General features: G+C 43.3%; 1 protein-coding gene across 5 annotated transcripts in view; it reads left to right on the forward strand.

The window, feature by feature from the left end:
* Positions 1-20,931, forward strand: part of LOC139370315 (SH3 and PX domain-containing protein 2A-like) — a 126,703-nt gene that overhangs the window by 93,431 nt on the left and 12,341 nt on the right. For 4 of the 5 annotated variants that reach the window (XM_071109715.1, XM_071109714.1, XM_071109717.1 and 1 more), the window contains 3 exons: positions 9,728-9,841; positions 12,573-12,656; positions 19,746-19,863. In XM_071109715.1, the coding sequence (XP_070965816.1) occupies positions 9,728-9,841; positions 12,573-12,656; positions 19,746-19,863 (316 nt within the window). The remainder of the gene's footprint in view (positions 1-9,727; positions 9,842-12,572; positions 12,657-19,745; positions 19,864-20,931) is intronic. The other variant, XM_071109719.1, reaches the window with a different exon arrangement.

The following is a 20,931-nucleotide window of genomic DNA, read 5'->3' on the forward strand; positions in this document are numbered from 1 at the left end:
TATTGTGCTTCCTGCAAAGTTGTTATCCCCATGATATTGATGATATTGATATTGATACCATGGTATCAAATGTATATTATATAGAATAGTCTTTGAAGACTGGGAGGTCTGTCTTTATTTGTTCAGTTTTGGCTCTGTTAGAGTTCTGATCCCATAGTTGCACGAAAATGACTGGTTAATCAATGCAACCGGGCCTCCATTCTGTGGCTCCATACTGTGGCTGAATATGGAAAATTCCCCTATTTTCTGTCCTAATGGATCTTGCAGGAGGACTGTGATGCTATGCAGCAAACAAGATCCCTCTGGGTTACTGTGCCGCTCCCTCAGCCCACAAGCCCAGCCGGAGAAGACATTTTCCCCTCGCCTCTCTCTCTCTATGCGATCTTTGCCAGGTTGAAGGGGGAATTTGTCACCATAGTCCTAAAGAGCTTAGGCACGCTTACCGTGCAAAACCCGCCTAAACACACATTTACACACATAGTCACATACTCACACACATGTGTGAAATTATGTATGCACAGGCAAACACGCACGCATAAACACACACAGGCTCAAACGCACACACACACCACCCCTACCTCCCCTCTCTCACTGCCTGCTGTGTCCACAGCGGTGTAAGTTAGGTTGGCATAGCCCCCACTAACCCACATATTCTTTCCTGAAATGTACCCAGTTTTGACTGAGTTTGGGCAGTTTGGGCAGACTGAGTTTTGACTGAGTTTGGGAAGTGGGTGTTGTTTGCCTTGGCCTGGGGCCCTGTGTAGATCAGCTTTAGTAGGGGAAAGCACTGGGCCACGTTTTACAGAGGGAGGAACACCATTTGTGTCAAATCTTACACTCCATCACTCAGGCTACAGCCAGCTTAGCGCTAGTCTCACCTCACATTTGAACCGGACAGCCTAGCCCGCTCTTCTGTCTTCAGTCACGCCGATAAGGTTGTAAACCGTCAGAATCTTTGCCAGGGGGCTGCTGAAGACAGGCCTCACACACGAGAGGCCATACAGATGTAGGATATGAATTTGATCACTCTGTTGAAGGAGAACTTTCCATACAGATCCTTGTATTGCATTTGAGTTTTGAAAAGGCTTCTGAAGTTTGTAATTTCCACTTTGACATTTCAGACTCGATTTTCCCTGGCGAAAAATGTATCAACCCCGACAAAAATGTCAATTCATTATATTAATTATAATCCACATAATAATTTGAATTTCCTGTTGCTGCATGATTATTTTCCTGCTGTAGCAAACTGGCTCAAATTAAGATTCTACATCTGTAGTCTCACATAGCCTATACAGTGGTTCTTCCTTTAAAAGTGGTCGCCTCAACTCTAGGCAGTCAAATCGGACAGACGGCTTCAATCAAAGAGCGTTTAGCACTAGAGAGTTTAGCTTAGGTTAGCTTAAAGGATGTCCTGGTCAGGCTGTAAAAATGGCTAGCCAGCTTCAATCAGGAAGTCATACTTATAAGCCAACAGATAGCGTAGCAGGCTGTTAGTCATCCTATACATGCTACCCGTAGCGTAACGTTTCACCAAGAGGTACAAAAGTTGCTAATCTACGTCAATCGACTCAACAGAGAGGTTACCTTTAAGCCCTTTAAAATCTCCTGTATAGATAGGGTCACATGAAAGGCCATAGCTGGCCAAAAGACTAACCTACAGGTTTTAAAATAGAGCTTGTTGCCATTAGCATGTTTAGTGAGGTGATATGCATGGCTAAAGCTAGCTTAGTGTTAGCTGCACCTCCCATGCTTTGAAATGGCCAGCCTGTATCAATAAGCATGACACCGGGGGTTACTTAGCTGGAAGGAAGCTTTGAGTTGGGTCTCTCTCTCTCTCACACACACACACACGCACGCAAGCACACACGCACGCACGCACACACACACACACAACACACACACACACACACACACACACACACACACACACACACACACACACACACACACACACACACACACACACACACACACTCACACACAAGCACACGTTATGTTCTTCTATCCTCGTGGGGACCTAATATTTATTTAAAGTCAAAATCCTAACCCTTACCCTAACCCTAACCTTTACCCGTGACCCAAACCCTGAACATAAACCCAACCCCCCCCCCCCCCCCCCCCCAGATCCGGGTCTCTCTCTCTCTCTCTCTCTCACACACACACACACACACACACGCACGCACACACACACACACACCACACACACACACACACACACACACACACACACACACACACACACACACACACACACACACACACACTCACACACAAGCACACGTTATGTTCTTCTATCCTCGTGGGGACCTAATATTTATTTAAAGTCAAAATCCTAACCCTTACCCTAACCCTAACCTTTACCTGTGACCCAAACCCTGAACATAACCACAACCCCCCCCCCCTACACACACACACGGCGGTTCAAGGCCTGGGGACGTAGCCCAGGCATGCTGAGTGTGATATTTAGTCAACACGGTCTAATGAACTTCCTTCCACCACGCTATCCCCTTAAACTTGTAACACAGCTAACAGTAACCAAACCCCCATGTTTTATGAAAACTTAAAGCAAGGTAACACAATCTCCACCGTGGGATGTGAGTTCCTCTGTCTCCCGTCCCGTTAGACATTGTCAATAAAGATTTGGGGCCTCAAAATAAACTAGGAAGGAACCAACCAGCTTGATGATTCGGATGTCCTCATAATTTCCCCTCAGTTAGAACTGATCAGATGATGCTTTGATGTATCCTGTCTTGGGTGATTTTTTATACGTTTTATGTCTCTATACATTGCCAATTCACTACACCATCTTTTCAAACACAAAGGGAACGAAAATGTGTTCAAAGGAACTTGTTATTAAAAGACTCTGATGTCATTAGAGGGATTTTTTCTGTTCTTCGTTTGATCCCATCCAACAAAATCATATCCCTGAGGCCTAACTAGGCATTTATCACATCATGTACTGTATTGACTTCTAGAGTTGATGGGATTTCATTTCAATTTCCCTAATTAAATAATCTCGTTCAGGCCGCCCGAGTGGCGCAGCCATCTAAGGCATTGCATCGCAGTGTTGAGGCATCACTACAGATCCGGGTTCGATCCCAGGCTGTGTCACAACCGGCCGTGACCGGGAGTCCCATAGGTCTTCGCACGATTGGACCAGCGTTGTCCAGGTTAGTGGAGGGTTTGGCCTGTGGGCTTTACTTGGCTCATCGCGCTTTAGCGACTCCTTGTGGAGGGCCGGGCGCCTGCAGGCTGACTTTGTCGTCAGTTGAACGGTGGTGCGGCTGGCTTCCGGGTTAAGTGGGCAGGTGTAAAGAAGCGCGGTTTGGCGGGTCATGTTTCGGAGGACACGACTCGACCTTCGACCTCTCCCAAGCCCGTTGGGGAGTTGCAGCGATGAGACAAGATCGTAGTTGGATCGCAATTGGATATCACGCAATTGGGGAGAAAGAGGTGGTAAAATACAAAATATATATATAATATGTTAATAATCATGTTCTGTATTAGCTTCAGATTTGATTACATATATGCTTTCTTGCAACCTATACGGTATCTTGCTCACACACAGGGTTTGTGTGATTAGATAGAAGGATGAGAATAGTCTCTGCCTTCCAGGCCTGATTTGCCAGTCTCGTTTTAGGCCTCCCGAGCCGCCGTAATTGTTCTGGTTCTATTTTAAGCCTCAGCTTTCTGTGTCCCTTAGTTCTGCTTACTCTGCAGAAAGCGCACGTTATGGTTCAATTCAATATTCTGCCTTCCTGACTCGGGCTCAGCCGCATCCAACTCAGAGCTCGTATCACACATCAGATCTGTTGTTCGTTGTGGCAAAGCAATGAGATGAGTAACACAATCGCGTCGCGTTTGAAATAAGTGTCGTTGACGAAACGTCTTGATGGTCCCGTTTCTCCGTTCCATCAATCCAAATGAAGAGAGTGAACGGATAGATTCTGTGGTGGTTTTGGACGGGGAAGTGTGTGGAATACTCCCTGCTTTGAAGCCCTGGCCAAACGTCTGCTCTCTCTTTGTCTCTGTATCTCTCTCTCTCCTCTCTCTCTGTCACCCACTCTCTCTATCTCCATCTTTCTCTCCCTGCTAGGCGTTTACCAGCCAATGATTAGTATGTTCTGCACAATTACTGTAACATTTGTTTTCCATGTGACCTTATTCTCACTGAGCGAAAGGGGGAGATGGAGACAGAGGGAAAGAGGGAGAAAGCACTGCACTCTGCTAAACCCAACCTATGTTCTACCAAAGCAGAACACAGTGGAACTGCAATTAGACTACTTATTACTGTCTGGGTTAAACCAGCATGAGTACTGTCAATGTTAAGAAGGTTTTACATCTGTCGCTATTTGACCTTTTAAGATAGTTATCTTTAGTTCCACATCATGAATCTGATGAAGTAGAGCAAACTGGGTCATTTCTGTCGGGACACAACCCGGACCCAGAATCTAGTGTTTATTGTAGTCAAAGGCGGCCTAAAAAGTGGTCTGATTTACACCACCTGTAAATAAAAGGATCGTACTTAGTCAGGAAATGAGCACTCGTGAAAGTATTCCTCTAAATGTCTTTTTACTGCGTTGTTTGAGGTCGAGTGAACTCAACCTAAGCATGGTTACACACACACACACACACACACACACACACACACACACACACACACACACACACACGTCCCTGCAGCCAATAACACTGCCATGATTACTTAAACCTGTTGAAACAGCAGCCCTTCCCTTTTGCTTTCTACTCTACTGTATGTTCAGATGGTGGTCAATATGTAGTTCATTAGACGACCCACCTTTTATATGTCTTGTTTTAGCCTGTTTCATTTTTACAGCTGCCCCCAACCCCCTTTACTGCCCTGCCCCCCTGCCCGGATCCCACCCCTGCTGAAGATTGACATTTGTTACACCACATTTTCCATGTTCTATGATTCCTAACCTTTCGAGGAAAACATGGTCAATTTGTTGTTGTTTGAATCCCAGACTGACCCTTTAATCTCTCTCTAGTCCACCGGCACTGTAATGTATTCCACACACATACAGTACGGTCAAGCAAGATATATAGCTATTTTAGAACATATAGGCATTTCAAATAACTGACATAACCTTCATAGTTGATGTAATATGGTCATGTTAGCCACTGTAATCAAACAAGACATGTATGCTTCCAAGAGAAGCTCTTGTAGCGTGTTAAGATTAGCTCATAGTTTAGGTGGTGTGGCCGTCCCACTACTTTCATATTTTCTGTGTTTATTGGACAGAATAGATAGAAAGAAGTTTATAGCAGGAGAGGAATTGCTAAAGTGGTGGGTCAGATTTGAACCCATGCTCGCAGTGTTAGTACTTGTAACCGCAGTGTTAGTACTTTTTATCGCAGTGTTTGTACTTGTTATCGCAGTGTTAGTACTTGTTATCTCAGTGTTAGTACTTGTAATCGCAGAGTTAGTACTTGTTATCACAGTGTTAGTACTTGTTATCTCAGTGTTAGTACTTGTTATCGCAGTGTTAGTACTTGTTATTGCAGTGTTAGTACTTGTAATCACAGTGTTAGTACTTGTAATCACAGTGTTAGTACTTGTTATTGCAGTGTTAGTACTTGTAATCGCAGTGTTAGTACTTGTTATCTCAGTGTTAGTACTTGTAATCACAGTGTTAGTACTTGTTATCGCAGTGTTAGTACTTGTTATCACAGTGTTAGTACTTGTTATCACAGTGTTAGTACTTGTTATTGCAGTGTTAGTACTTGTTATTCCAGTGTTAGTACTTGTTATTGCAGTATTAGTACTTGTTATTGCAGTGTTAGTACTTGTTTTTGCAGTGTTAGTACTTGTTATTACAGTGTTAGTACTTGTTATTACAGTATTAGTACTTGTTATTGCAGTGTTAGTACTTGTTATTACAGTGTTAGTGCTTGTTATTGCAGTGTTAGTACTTGTTATTGCAGTGTTAGCACTTGTTATTGCAGTGTTAGTACTTGTTATTACAGTGTTAGTACTTGTTATCACAGTGTTAGTACTTGTTATCGCAGTGTTAGTACTTGTTATTGTAGTGTTAGTACTTGTTATTGCAGTGTTAGAACTTGTTATTGCAGTATTAGTACTTGTTATTGCAGTGTTAGTACTTGTTATTGCAGTGTTAGTACTTGTTATCACAGTATTAGTACTTGTTATTGCAGTGTTAGTACTTGTTGGACCGCTGGAACACCCTAGGGTAAATTAAACATTTTATTGATTTTTCACACACAAAACACAGCAAATCCCGCCAACAAGCAGAAAAGACACAACAAACATGTTCAACACCAGACAATACCACATAAACAGCTCAATCCCACGATACATCTCTTGGAGCCTAATTGAGCCACCAAGCCAATTGGATTCCACTGTGTGAATGGGGAAACCCTGATTCGAGTCTTCACCAAGGGGGATTTCCTCTCTCTTCTCTGGGAAAACTGGGTTTATTATCTGTCTGTCTGGAAGCTAAATGGCACGGCCAGAAAGAGGGAACACCAACTAACTTCCAACTAACAACTGTCCTGAAAGAGAGACGAGAAAAGAGAAAGAACCAGCTTCTGTCCATATTGCAGTTGGACAGAGTGAGTTTCCTGGAAAATGTTGACACACGGACAGTAGTTGTTTGGAACGTTGCCTGGCTTTCTCTCTCTGGTCTCTCTCTCTCTCTCTTCCTCCACAGTCTCTCTCCACTCTGGTAACTGCCTATGTGTGATGAGATCCAGCAGCCTTTCTGTTTCTAATTTCTCTGCTCTTTAACCGCATCTGACTTTCTCCAGAACTGGGATTTATAGGCAAACTGGGACTTGTCAAAGCCATGTGGTGTCTGCCAGCCTGGGAGCTGAATGTATAGGGGAGCTGGGCCTTGTCAAAGCCATGTGGTGTCTGTCAGGCTGGGAGCTGAATGTATAGGGGAGCTGGGCCTTGTCAAAGCCATGTGGTGTCTGTCAGCCTGAGCGAGAGAGACCAGGGCTAAACTAGTTTTTCTCATTTGCCTTTTCACAGCACACGCAAGTACATACACATACAAGTGCAAGCAGGCATGTTCATGGATCCCTACATAGACAGGCGCCCACAAACACACACGTTTGCGTAAGCAGACACACTCTTTCCACGCCGACAGACCTGACCTATTTCTATCAGCCCCTACTAGGTAGGCAGTGATATACAGCCGTGGCAGCGCACACATGCAGCTGATAATGGCAGTCGCTCACCAGGACCCTGTCACATAGGGATTTAGGAGACTGTATATCCTCTGCTTGTCATGTCAGGTGACCTTTTGAAGAAAATGGCTCCTGAATTGTCTCTTTGCTGAACTGTGGCCGAATTCCATAAAGGGTTGTGGATTATTTCCTTTTGAACAGTTGCGGTAACTTGGATCTATAAAGTTTCTTTGCTACAACTATGGGCAGCTTCCATTGTTTGACACGTTGAATGTAGGACTTTTAAAAAAAGATAGGAGGGCCCTACCGTGCTGCCTCTCATCTCACTGCTATATGTGCTGAGTGCCATTCATCAAAACATTTTCAGTCTAGGATCTAGCTAGCCTACAGCAGCATAATAATGAATTAGCATAGCATCAATGTCGCAATGTCAAATTCACATTGGCACTGAGGAAAACCTATGCCTCTACAGTCAGTTCAACGTTAGCGTTTTCGCTAGGCTAAGCATTAGCATAGCATTATTTTCCCAACCGATTCTGACAGGTTTCCAAACTCACTGTGCTGTGCGCTGTCAGACCCCAGACTCTGCTGTGATGTCTACAGTGGGACCTACTTTGAACTTCAATACCTTTTAGACAATGCCCATGGGTTGAAGCCTCAAACACTGTGGTGGACCATTCAGAGCTTCAAATATAGTATACGCTATAGTAGTCTTGTGTTATGAGTGACTTCCAACCTGGATTTATGGAAAACTAAGGAATGTTTGGGAAGTTACTGTAATTTTTGTTATTTTTTTCCGATGAAGAAACTGTTATTAGACATATTTTCCATATGGGTCAAATAGGTCTCATTTCCCAATGCGACTTGGCGTGTCTTGCAGGGACATAAAATGGGGCGTGTGAGGACTTGATTTACTCAAGCCTGTGTGTGTGTCTGTGTGTGTCTGTGTGTGTGTCTGTGTGTGTGTGTGTGTGTGTGTGTGTGTGTGTGTGTGTGTGTGTGTGTGTGTGTGTGTGTGTGTGTGTGTGTGTGTGTGCGCGTGTGTGTGTGTGTATGTGTGTATGTGTGTCAAACCACATTATAGGACCTCTCCATATGACGGTTAACACAGTCAAGAGCTGAGGACTTAATTGTTGGACTCCAATGGAGAGAAAAAAAATATAAAAATAGTTGTGCTCATTACCTCGCTCTCTTCTCTTTTATACTGTCAGAGCGTGTGAGTTATTGTGTATGTGTACATATGTGCATCCGTCAGGAGTGCGCCTGTGTGTGTTAGCATATGGCGTACGTCTGGGTGCGTTATAGGCTGCAGAAAGTCGTAAATTATCCTGTATCTTCGAGGTTCACTGAATGGCAGCTTCCCTACTATTTACGACTCTGAGTAGTCCACGTTGAACCCAAATGTTACGGATGAAATGCTCGGAGAGCCTCTGAACTTCGTAAACAGAATAGACCGTCGGAGAATCTGGATTCGTGCTACTGCTGCAGAACTAAAACACAAAGACACATGCTATCTGTCAGGGAGGGATCGATGGCTTCTTTTCCTCTCTCTTTTTGTGAGTTTCGGTTTGGTTTGGTTCCCGATTCGACATGTGTTTTTGCATTCAATCAGGTCTAGGTCGAGTCAATTCGAATCAAAAAGATTTATTGTCCCACAAACACCTCTCGAAATACTAGACTAGGATTTTTTGGGGGACTAAATTCAAGTCCAGCCTTAACCATTGCACTGATACAGGGTCAGCTCTTATTTAATCCCTTTGATGGTTTCAGGTTAGAACTCAGTTATGGTCATCTGATCCTAGATCTGTGGTTCAGGGACAACTTCTACCTCTTTGATCCTTAAGTGTCCATTTTCCTCTACACTCCAGGCACATATATGAAAAAAACATGACCCTAACCCTAGAGTGCTGCTCTAGGATCAGGTTCTCCCTGTCCATATCATGAAAAACTGATCCATGGTCAGTCAGTAGCGCTACTCTGAAACGTCTGGTGGTTTTGTAATGATAGCAGGTGAAAAGTTCCCTGGTTACATCACTTCACTGCTCCCCATGTCGCCGATATAAATGAAAGCCTGGACCAAGAAAAACACTAACACCCGATCAATTCTGGAGTTCTTTGGGAATGTAGAGCAGTTATTGTAATTTACAGCCTTCGCAAACTGCTGCGGATGAAGGAACTAGAACAGTGGCATATTTCCATTATTGAATGTAAATCAAAATGTGTAAGTGTGTTTGGAGTCCAAGCCCAACTATTAGGTGTCATGCCTAAGGTCTTAGTAATGATTGTAGTGATATTTAGCAGGGTGAATGGCTGGTAAATGTGTGTGTGTGTGTGTGTGTCTGTCTGTCTGTCTGTCTGTCTGTCTGTCTGTCTGTCTGTCTGTCTGTCTGTCTGTTATGTGTCATACATAGTGTGTAAAGAATATGTGTGTGCGTGTGTGTGTGTGTGAGTCTGTCTATTTTCTTTATGTGTCATACATAGTGTGTAAAGAATGTGTGTGTGTCTCCATGTGGCTCTGCACAAACTAATGTGTGTGTGTGTGTCTTTGTTGTAGGTTGGTGGTTCGTCAGTACAGCCGAGGAGCAGGGTTGGGTGCCGGCCACATACCTGGACTCACAGAACGGCACTAGAGACGACCTGGAACTTAGCACCGTCAGGACAGGAGAAGGTAACACACACACGCCGGCCATTCTCCCTGCTAAATATCACTACCATCGTTACTAAGGCCTTAGGTATGACAACTAATAGTTGTGCTAGGACAGCAGGAACCTCGAGGACCAGACACTGTAACAAACCCAGCCAAATGCCCTTTGTTCAAACTACAGGGTTTTCGTCAGGCGGGATATTTTGGCACCAAAGGAAATTCCTTCACTACTTTTTCAATGAGTTTTGTCATGACCTCTTTTTTTGCAGTAATGTTTAGTCTGACTGTTTGGAGGGCATATTTCATCACTAGAGAATAAGCTCCCTTCCCCTTTGGTGCTTCGGAATGACACTGTAGCGCCTTAGCTGTGTGTTACACCCAGGCAGGCAGACATACACACACACAGACATACACACACACAGACACACACACACACAGACATACACACATCCATACACTCCCCCACCGTTAAAGTCATATTACCTCTGTTTTCCATCAGTTTTAGTAACCCATGGAAACTACCTGGTATAGTGTGATCATTATGCCGTAATGCTTTGTGTGTCATAGACTGCCACCGGGGTATGTAAGGCTCTGTCCCTGTCCCTCATTAAGACACATTGCTTTATGATCCTCGCGCTGGCCCATGGCGCTGTTACACTGTAAACTGGCACGCCACATCCCAGCATGTGATGACAGGTCCTCTGCAGCTGCCGTGGCCCCCAGCTCTCCTTAATGCAGACTGCAGTCACTCCACAGAGAGAGAGAGAGAGAGAGAGAGAGAGAGAGAGGGAGAGAGAGGGGGGGACATACTGGGCTGGTAGTGAAAGTCTGTGACAGCCTTTAAGGAAATAGACGGTCATGTGGCTGGAGCCTGGAAATACCTAGGGATCTGGGTCAGACACGCGCAGAGAGGAAATGCAGACACACACCCCACATGCACATCCCTCCCATCCCGCAAAACACTCATCTATCAACACCTTCCCCATTAGAGCCTGCCTACCTAGGGATCTGGGTCAGACACGCGCAGAGAGGAAATGCAGACACACACCCCACATGCACATCCCTCCCATCCCGCAAAACACTCATCTATCAACACCTTCCCCATTAGAGCCTGCCTACTCAGTTTTCACACACCACTGCATATCTCATATCTCTAGTAACTATCCTGTCTCCCCCCCATACTCATTAAGCCCCAGTCTGCTGTCATATAAACCGATAGCAGACTGTAGCTAGCTCACTGAGGAGGGACGACAGGGCCTGGTAGGTCTGGTCTATTGGAATTACCCTGAAATAACGTTGGCCTTTGTGGCTGTCCCCAATTTGATATTTCAATTAGGAGGTCAATGGGAGTGAGAGAGAGAGACAGAGAGAGAGAGAGATGAGATGAGAGTCATTTGATTCTGTCCTCCTCTCCTCACTCCTCCATTTCTCCCTCCTCCTCTTCCCTCCATTATGAAGGGAGAGATGACAGTAATTTCGTTCTGTCCTCCCTCATCACTCGTTCCTCCGTTCTGAAATTCTGGTTTATGTCTCCCTGGGGAATGCGTTAAGGAAGGGAGGATAACTGCGAGTCATCAGAAAGGAACGAGTTGGAGAGTATCATATAGGGCTGTTTTACTTCACTGTAAGTCAGTGGTGTTGCAAGAGGTGTCCCTGCTTATAAGGGCGACTGGAACGGAACAGTTTACCAGAGGACTTAGCAAGCTGTTACGGTAGCCTAACAGGCTAACATGGAGATTTACTCTTATCTATTTTCTCCTATACAGTTGCTAGAAAACCTATTAGCGAGACATTGGACACAGATGTCGTTTGCTGGGCAATCTTAAACCATGTGTACAGTATACTAGGGGCTGGTTGGGTACTATGCCACACAGATGTAGCATGTCTGTGACCATTTGAAAGGTCCCAGATACACGAAACGTTATGTATGGGGATTGGCCTTCTTGAATACGGAATACGTTGTGGTGAGAACCTTGAAGACCAACAGATTTCAGTATTCCAGACACACTAGATTGGATGATACTGCATAATCATTGCTATAGAAATATAATTAATAGGATGGGCTTGGATCTCTAACCCTGGCATTTTGTAATGAATAGAGACACGCCTTCTATACATGATATTTCTATGATACATCATGTCATCATTGTCATAGAGATTGAATGAATAGAACAGGCTTGGAAGTGCTAACCCGGGTTATTTGTAATGAATGGAGACACCCTTTCTATTCATTCTATTCATATGATCATTGCTTCCTCTTTTAATGTGGGGCTTGTTCTCTTTCGGTCTTTCGGTGACAGACGTCGTGAAGGATAGTTTCTCTGGGCAGTTGTCTCTCGTAAGGAAACATCTCTGTGTTTATGACCTAGTTCTCACTGTCCTCGGGATATCTGTGGTCCCACTCATCCTTTATAATGTCAGTATAACTCAGTCCCCAGAAATACACACCCTTTAAGAAGTTTAGCTGCTTGACTGTGAAGCGTGCGCGTGAACGCCGAGGACAGATGGTGATTATCGCGACAACAATGAGTATCAATTCTTTCTGCAAAACCATTTGCTACTACACTATTACAAATCATGTGATTTACAATGCATAGCTTTAAAATGGACACCGTTCATTTGCTGGCTTTCCATGTAATGTTTTCACCATCCTACTAACTAACGACGGCTTTTTGCCACCTTTCATTTTGTAATACGCTTCTTAAGTTCACGTTTCTTTGTTTTTCTTTGGTTTCTCCGTCCATCCCCTCATCAGTTACTAAGAGACGCAAGGCTCATCTGAAGAGACTGGACCGCAGATGGACCTTGGGGGGCATAGTGAACCGCCAGCAGAGTCGAGGTGAACACACAGTCAACACACACAGACACACACGCACACACGCAAACACACACACACACACACACACACACACACACACAAACACACAAGCACACAGACACTCTCAAGTGGCCTCTCTCAGAACCACACACATACACACTCATTCCTTCATCGTAAGAAAACTCATTTTAAATCCATGACAGTCAGCCAACAACAACTCCAGCTTAACCCCCAACATCACAAACAGCACATTGGGTGTTCCTGTAGATTTCAGTTCCCGGAGTTAAATTTACCACATTTTTCTCTACTTTTAGAAAGATAATTATTTCTTAATTTTGCTACGCAGAATCATTTACTAACATTAAACAGATTATATAATGAGGGGTATTTGATTCAGACAGCACAACAGTAACAACCTTGTTGGCTAATAGCTGTTCTAAACATTACTGTGTGTAGTGTTACTTCATGTACTTATACAACTCCCTCCAGGTTCAGAACCATTCGATTTTAATGACTGGGTTTTTAGTGAACATTTATTGGTAAAGATATGTTCTCACACTCTTGAATGTATCACGTTGCCAAGATCCCCTGGCCACTGCAATACTGGAGCATGTCTCAATGGAGAGTTGCTGTTGAGTCATAATGAATTCTCTTTGATGGACCCAGACAGACATGAGCCTATGTCTCATATTGTCTAGTATCTAATCAAAACTGGTCCAAGGTCAGCTTTGCATTTATCCTCAAATGGTTATGGTTGGAATCTGGGGAAGATAAGCTGATCCTAGATCGGTGGCTATTAAAAGGCTACATCTACCCATATTTGATCAAAAAGTAGTCACTATATTGAAGGATGAAGTTACTATATACGTTGATTGAAGGTCAGTTAGATGTTCTCTGTCATTGATATAGATAGGATTTGGGGAGGCTGATCCTAGATCTGTGTCTGTGGACTACCCCTACCTAGACCCAGAATAATTTCTCATCCCTCTAATAAGATCAGCCATCTGGTTATAGGATACGTTTTAACCCACTCACACCACCTGGCTCTGTCTTTTGTCTGTTTGTTTACTGAAACTGACCTGGGACTCATATAACTTCCCAGGCTCCCAATAACATACATGGGGCGTGACTCACCTGGTATAGCTTAACTCTGATCCCAGACCAGTCAAAGAGACAATAAACATAAGTGATTCAACAGAGCTGATCCAACACAGGGGGAACTTGTGTCAGATGGTATGAGTTAGTACCTGTGTTGAGGAGTTTTATACAGGCGTGCGATGACCTATATACTTTCGGGCCAGGCGTTCTTCCTAACCACATGGCCTGACCAGGAAAAACTCAACTTCCTAGTTGTAGTCTTACTAATCTATAACATAGGACATCGTTTTTCTTATTCAGATGGTCAGGAAAACCCCCAGGTCCTATTTATACTGCACAGGAGAAAAAAATACTAGTTCAATACTCAGCCAACGATTTCCATGTGATGACTACATCCAGCTCTTTTGGATGCTTTTGGTGAATGTACTAATATGGGCTGCCAGAGCCTCACCATAGTCTCCAGCCAGAGCTGAGCGAAGCAGTTACAATTAGGTAGCTAGCTCTCTCAGAGGAGTAGCAGCAGGAGGACTGGGGGGCTGGAATAGGCTGGTGGAAAGTGTGAATGTGGGGCAGTAGCCCATACTGAAGCCTGGCTTTAATCACAGGCAGGAGCCTATAACAGTGGATGGATCCACTTCTGTGTGTGTGTGAGCTAGATGTCGACCGATTATTATTTTTAAACGCCGATACCGATTATTGGAGGACCAAAAAAGGGCGATACCGATTATTCGGCCGATTTTTATAATTATATATATATTTGTAATAATGACAATTACAACAATACTGAATGAACACTTTTATTTTAACTTAATATAATACATAAATAAAAATCTATTTCGTCTCAAATAAATAATGAAACATGTTCAATTTGGTTTAAATAATGCAAAAACACAGTGTTGAAGAAGAAAGTAAAAGTGCAATATGTGCCATGTAAAAAAGCTAACATTTAAGTTCCTTAATCAGAACATGAGAACATATGAAAGCTGGTGGTTCCTTTTAAAATGAGTCTTCGATATTCCCAGTTAAGACGTTTTAGGTTGTAGTTATTATTGGAATTATAGGACTATTTCTCTCGATACCATTTGTATTTCATATACCTTTGACTATTGGATGTTGTTATAGGCACCCATAGTGTTGCCAGCCTAACCTCAGGAGCTGATAGGCTTGAAGTCATAAACAGCACTGTGCTTCAAGCATTGCGAAGAGCTGCTGGCAAATGCAGGAAAGTGCTGTTTGAATGAATGCTTACGAGCCTGCTGCTGCGTACCACCGCTCAGTCAGACTGCTCTATCAAATATTAGACTTAATTATAATATAATAAACACACAAATACGAGCCTTAGGTCATTAATATGGTAAAATCTGGAAACTATAATTTAGAGGAAAAAAAAGTTTATTCTTTCAGTGAAATACGGAATTGTTACGTATTTTATCGAACAGGTGGAATCCATAAGTCTAAATATTGCTGTTACATTGCGCAATGTTATGTCATAATTATGTAAAATTCTGGAAAATTAATGACGGTCCTTGTTAGGAAGAAATGGTCTTCACACAGTTCGCAACGAGCCAGGCGGCCCAAACTGCTGCATATACCCTGACTCTGTTGCACTGAACGCAAGAGAAGCGACACGATTTCCCTAATTAATATTGCCTGTTAACATACATTTATTTTAACTAAATATGCAGGTTTAATGATTTTAAGAAAGGCATTGATGTTTATGGTTAGGTACATTGGTGCAACGACAGTGCTTTTTTTCGAATGCGCTTGTTAAATCACCACCGTTTGGCGAAGAAGGCTGTGATTCGATAATAAATTAACAGGCACCGCATTGATTATTTGTAAAGCAGGACAAGCTAGTTAAACTAGTAATATCATCAACCATGTGTAGTTAACTAGTGATTATGTTAAGATTGATTGTTTTTTATAAGGTAAGTTTAATGCTAGCTAGCACCTTACCTTGGCTCCTTGCTGCACTCGCATAACAGGTGGTCAGCCTGCCACGCAGTCTCCTCGTGGAGTGAAATGTAATCGGCCAAAATCGGCTTCCAAAAATGCAGATTACCGACTGTTATGAAAACTTGAAATCGGCCCTAATTAATCGGCCGTGCAGATTAATCGGTCGGCCTCTAGTGTGAGCCACTGATGTAACTGTTGCCATGAAGGAATCAGGACAATCATTGCGTGAGGCATAATTAGTAGGCGTTGTAGTACTACTGACATTGATTACTGAATGGTTGGGAAAGGCATTTCACTGTACTTGAAATCAATATTCTATATCATCATCATATCCAATATCCCAGATGACTTCACTTGAGACTTTGGGTCAACGTACAGTACATGCCTGTGTAAGGATGCTGTACTAGAGACATCAACCAGCAGAAACAGACAGTAGTGATATATTGTCCCCTGTTGAGGCTGACACATTTTAACAGCCAGGGTCTCAGGTCAGTTGGGAGTCCAGTGTTGCTTTCAGCACCATCAGAAACACTGCTGCATGCTACCTCATTTATGACTTCTGATTAGAGGCCTTGTTTCCACCCTACAAAATGATCCCACCATGAAAATGCTGCTGACTGTGGTCATTATGAATGCCAGACGAGGCATGTTTGCATCAGGCAGCACGGATAGGGCGCTTTGAGGCAGCATGCACAGACCGTTTCTAGCAGTGCTGCGTGATTGGTGCTTTTTGGGGTCGGGTCGGTTTCTGTTCGATTATTTTTTTTAAATGTAAGAATGGTTTTCAATTATTTTAAAAAAAATATGAAATTCGTTGTGAAATAATGACATTAAAATTATTTTAGAGGTTTTTAATGGACATTACAAAACGCAAAATAGTGAACATTCAATTCGCCAAACATTGAAAATATTCCATTGTCTCTGTCAGGTCCCCATTCAATCAGTAGAAAAATAAAAAATCACTATGAAATAATATTTCACTTGTGTATATTACTTTGTTTTTATTTGATGACTTTATTATCTTTAATCCTTAAAGTCATCATCTCATCTCTGCTCAGGCATTAGCAGCCAAACAGCCAGACAAAGTTATCTCTGTTCTCCCCATACTGTACTGTCTTTAGTCATCCTATTTAGCTAAGCTAGTATGCAGCAGAGCTGTCTGACAAAATAATTTTACTAGTCCTTCAAAGTAGATAAGGCACACCTTCACAAACTGTTTCTATCCCTCTCTCATCATTGAGTACATTCCTCTCTCATGCAGTCTATGCAGTCTGTGTACAGTAAAAGTGCATCCATCTCTGTCTGCACCAAAAAGAGCAGGTGCAATGAATTATGGTCATCGTAGTTAATTACCAAATTTCTGCACAGAACTAGATTGAAAATTTGATTAATGAAAGCCAGGCGTCCCACATAGTTCTTGACTTGATTTATTATTATTCGATTTCTCACTGGAGAAATGGAGTGTTGGGCTCACAAAAAAAAATAAAAATGGAATGGAATTCAAGTAATTGAACCGACGTCAGTTAATCGCTCAGCACTAGTTTCTAGGAAGCTGAAAGTAGAGTTATTAAGGGGATCAGGGACATGATCATTGAACATAAAGAATACTTAGAATTACTCTACCCTGAGTGTTCTCTCCATAGAGATAAGTAATGGATAAATACTGTATCTCATGGTTTCGCTCTATGAAGATGCACTCTTGTCATGAGACATGGACACTCTTTCTTAATGTATCTTTCCACGATTACATAAATACTCTACCCACCTCCTGCTCAACCTTATTGCAAGAGATTTGAGAAAGTGGAGAGGATGAGAGGAATTAAAGAAAGATTCGCGAAAGAAGCATGCATGAGTTAGAGAGAGGAAAGTAGGGAGTCTAATCTTACAATATTAATGAATTGTCTTCTTAACAACTCATCTGAAACTACCCAGAAACACTCTTTGCTAATGGAATACTTGACCCATTTGTGAGAAATATAATATTTTCCCGTGGAGTCAAAGATTTAGTTACCGTGGAAACGAGATAGTAAACAAGATAAGGAGGGAAGATAAGTGCCAGGTGCTAAATCTTATGGATTAACACCACAGAGGAGGAAGCAAAAATGGATTACTTTGTTGTTGTTCCTACCCTACGTCAAGTCAATGGGTCTAAAGTTGTTCACTTTATCGGCAAAATACTCCCAAAGAAGACAAAGCAGGAAGCTAAATGGATCGCTTTGTTATTGTTTTATAGTCCACTTACTCTGACCCTACCTCAGGTCAATGGGCCTGGCTTTGGTAACTTTATCGCCAGAAATACTCCCAAGAAAAACAAATGGATCCCTTGTTATTGCATTGTTCGGTCAAACCCACAAATTCTTCTGACCCAATGTTAGGTCAGTACTGTCTGATTGGCTGGTCCGATGAAATCCATAGGTGTTGATTGGCTAGTGACAGCAGGATGACCTCACCTCATTGATTACCTCATGTGTTGTTGACAGGGCGAGTCATTAGGTCAAACACTCTATCCAGTCTCCTCAACCCTGTTCCTCTGTCTGTATGTCTAGAGAACAGGATCAGTTACAGCAGAGTCTAATGTGATTTATGGCAGTGTGCTGATAACCTCCTTCTCAACTCACTGTTTGGGGCTTTGGGCCCAGCTGACTGGTTAAACACTCACTAAGACAGTGTGAGACACACTTACGCATACAGTACATGTCCAGAGAGCATGCTCACACACATGATACGTATGTCTGAATACACACGCACACTCACAGGCACACACACACACACACACACACACACACACACACACACACACACACACACACACACACACACACACACACACACACTGTCACAAACCCACACTCACACAGTATTCCCTCTCCACTCCAAGTACTCAGACGTCCTCAACCACACACCCACCCCCACCCTACGAACACTCCCTGTGCTACCAAGTCCAAAAACCCCATAGACATTCCTTACAGCTCTCTATAATTGACCCAAGCCCTTCAGCTCCCTCTGGAATGACAGGCAGCAGTAGAATGTGTTCCCACTAAAACCTCACCACACCCCACCCATTGTAAACAGACTGACACACGCACGTTCACACCTCTGAAATGCCTCTCCCGTTCCTCCTGTTTCACTTCCCCATCCCACCAAGGGACACATTGGCTGTGTCCCGAATGACACTATAGTCGTCCTATAGTGCACTATTTATTGCATATTGCACTGCTATTGATATAGTCAAAGGTAGTGCACTCTATGGGGCAATATAGGGGATCATTTGAGACACAAGCCATTCTCACCAGACCAACTCCGATTCTCTCCCTGTCTATATCTCCATTCCCTCCCATGCCCCTGTATATCCAACCCGTTGAAGCAACAGCTGCTTAAAGTGGCCCTATCTATCTACCCCCCACTACTACCACTCATACTTACACTTGGCTTTTCCCACAGTAGTTGAATTCCCCTATGGATCATCCCACTCTAGAGTGGCCGCTGGGATTTCCCTTATCTGGCTCTGGGCAGCCAAGTGTAGCCTGATAAAGATCTGAGAGCTTCAGGTTCCTTATCTCCAACAGGGAGGCTCCGGCTCCATACTGCATCTCTGCAGCTCTCCAGCCATTTCAAATGGATCCAGTCTGCAGTGTTGTTCGCTCAACGGTGTTTATTATGGGTCCACAGTGGGTCCTGGCTGGGTTGCCTCTGTCACGTTCTAGCTGTGATAAGGAAGAGTTTGAGAGTGTTGTGGATGTGATGAGAGGCTTGGCCAGTAGTGGGTGCTGTTTGTGTTTGTATTGGAGGATACGATTGGAATGGATACAGTATCCATGCGGGCTTGAAAAAACAAGACCGATAAAATGGCTAACTGGGTGATTCCCGATACTTTTACCTCTGTGTTGCTTTCTAAGAGAACATTAATTGATTGAAATACTTTGGTTGTTGCAGTAGATAACTCGTGACTGGGATATTCAATGGGTGTTCTCCAAGGGGTTCATGACTGGGATTTACTGAACAGAAATGTTGATTCTCTCCTTTTTTCTCTGTCCTTCCTTCCATCGACCCGAGTAGAAGAGAAGTACACGACGGTGCAGCCGTACGCCAGCCAGGGGAAGGACGAGATCGGCTTTGAGAAAGGGGTCACCGTGGAGGTCATCCAAAAGAACCTGGAGGGCTGGTGGTACATCAGGTGAGCTTTACCTCCTCCCATTGGTTCTTACTGTGCAGGGCTTCCTCTGATTGGTCCTCACCATGGAGTGACTGGCACTTTAGCCAATGGAGAACATTGCTCCGGTTAAGAATTTACACCTATTAGTGATTTTATGTTGGATGGGCCCAGTTCCAATTACAATTACATCCTTCACTCCCTTCAACAAGGCCTACAGGCTAGAGAAGTAAGTGACTTACCATATTGGAATCGGGCCAAAAGTTAAAGTACATTTTCTAACACTCTAATGAAATGAGTCCCCTATCATTGTTTTCGGAACTGTGATCAAGGCAGAGGTCCATCTCATCGGTTGCATGGTATTGTAAACCATTAACATATGTGGCTCGTTGGAGATCCGGTGAATGCGTTGTGTGTGATCTGGTTGGTGGAAGAGAGACAGAGTGTGTTGTATACTCAGTAAATGTGCATTTCCTGGCCTGTTGTTTGTAGCTTCCTCATGGCCCCTGAACGCCTTGTGAGCTCCACTCTCCAGCTGATGATTACCACATGCTACTCTGCTCTGGCTTGAAGAACAGTCCTGTTACATCTCTCATACATTATCCATTATCCAATATACATTATCCCCCCCCCAACTACTGGCTCACACCACAGTGTTCTACTGCTCTGCTCAGAATCAGTCTATGTTCTTTCATGTGTATGAGGACATCTAGTGGTCGTAGACAGTCAGTGGGAGAATAAACAAAATAAAGACTCCCTTTGACTTCGTAAATAATTATTGAATACTTTTCAATCACAGTGTATTGCTTGTAATGACTTTGTAGTCAACACAAGATGCACTTTTTGACCGGTAAGGGTTACTATTTGACCGGTAAGGGTTACTATTTGACCGGTAAGGGTTACTATTTGACCGGTAAGGGTTACTATTTGACCGGTAGGGTTTACTATTTGACCGGTAAGGGTTACTATTTGACCGGTAGGGTTTACTATTTGACTGGTTAGGATTACTATTTGACCGGTAGGGTTTACTATTTGACTGGTTAGGATTACTATTTGACCGGTAAGGGTTATTATTTGAATGGTAAGGGTTAC

The sequence above is a fragment of the Oncorhynchus clarkii genome, chromosome 17, assembly GCF_045791955.1.
Source record: "Oncorhynchus clarkii lewisi isolate Uvic-CL-2024 chromosome 17, UVic_Ocla_1.0, whole genome shotgun sequence".
In the NCBI taxonomy this organism is placed as follows: Eukaryota; Metazoa; Chordata; class Actinopteri; order Salmoniformes; family Salmonidae; genus Oncorhynchus; species Oncorhynchus clarkii.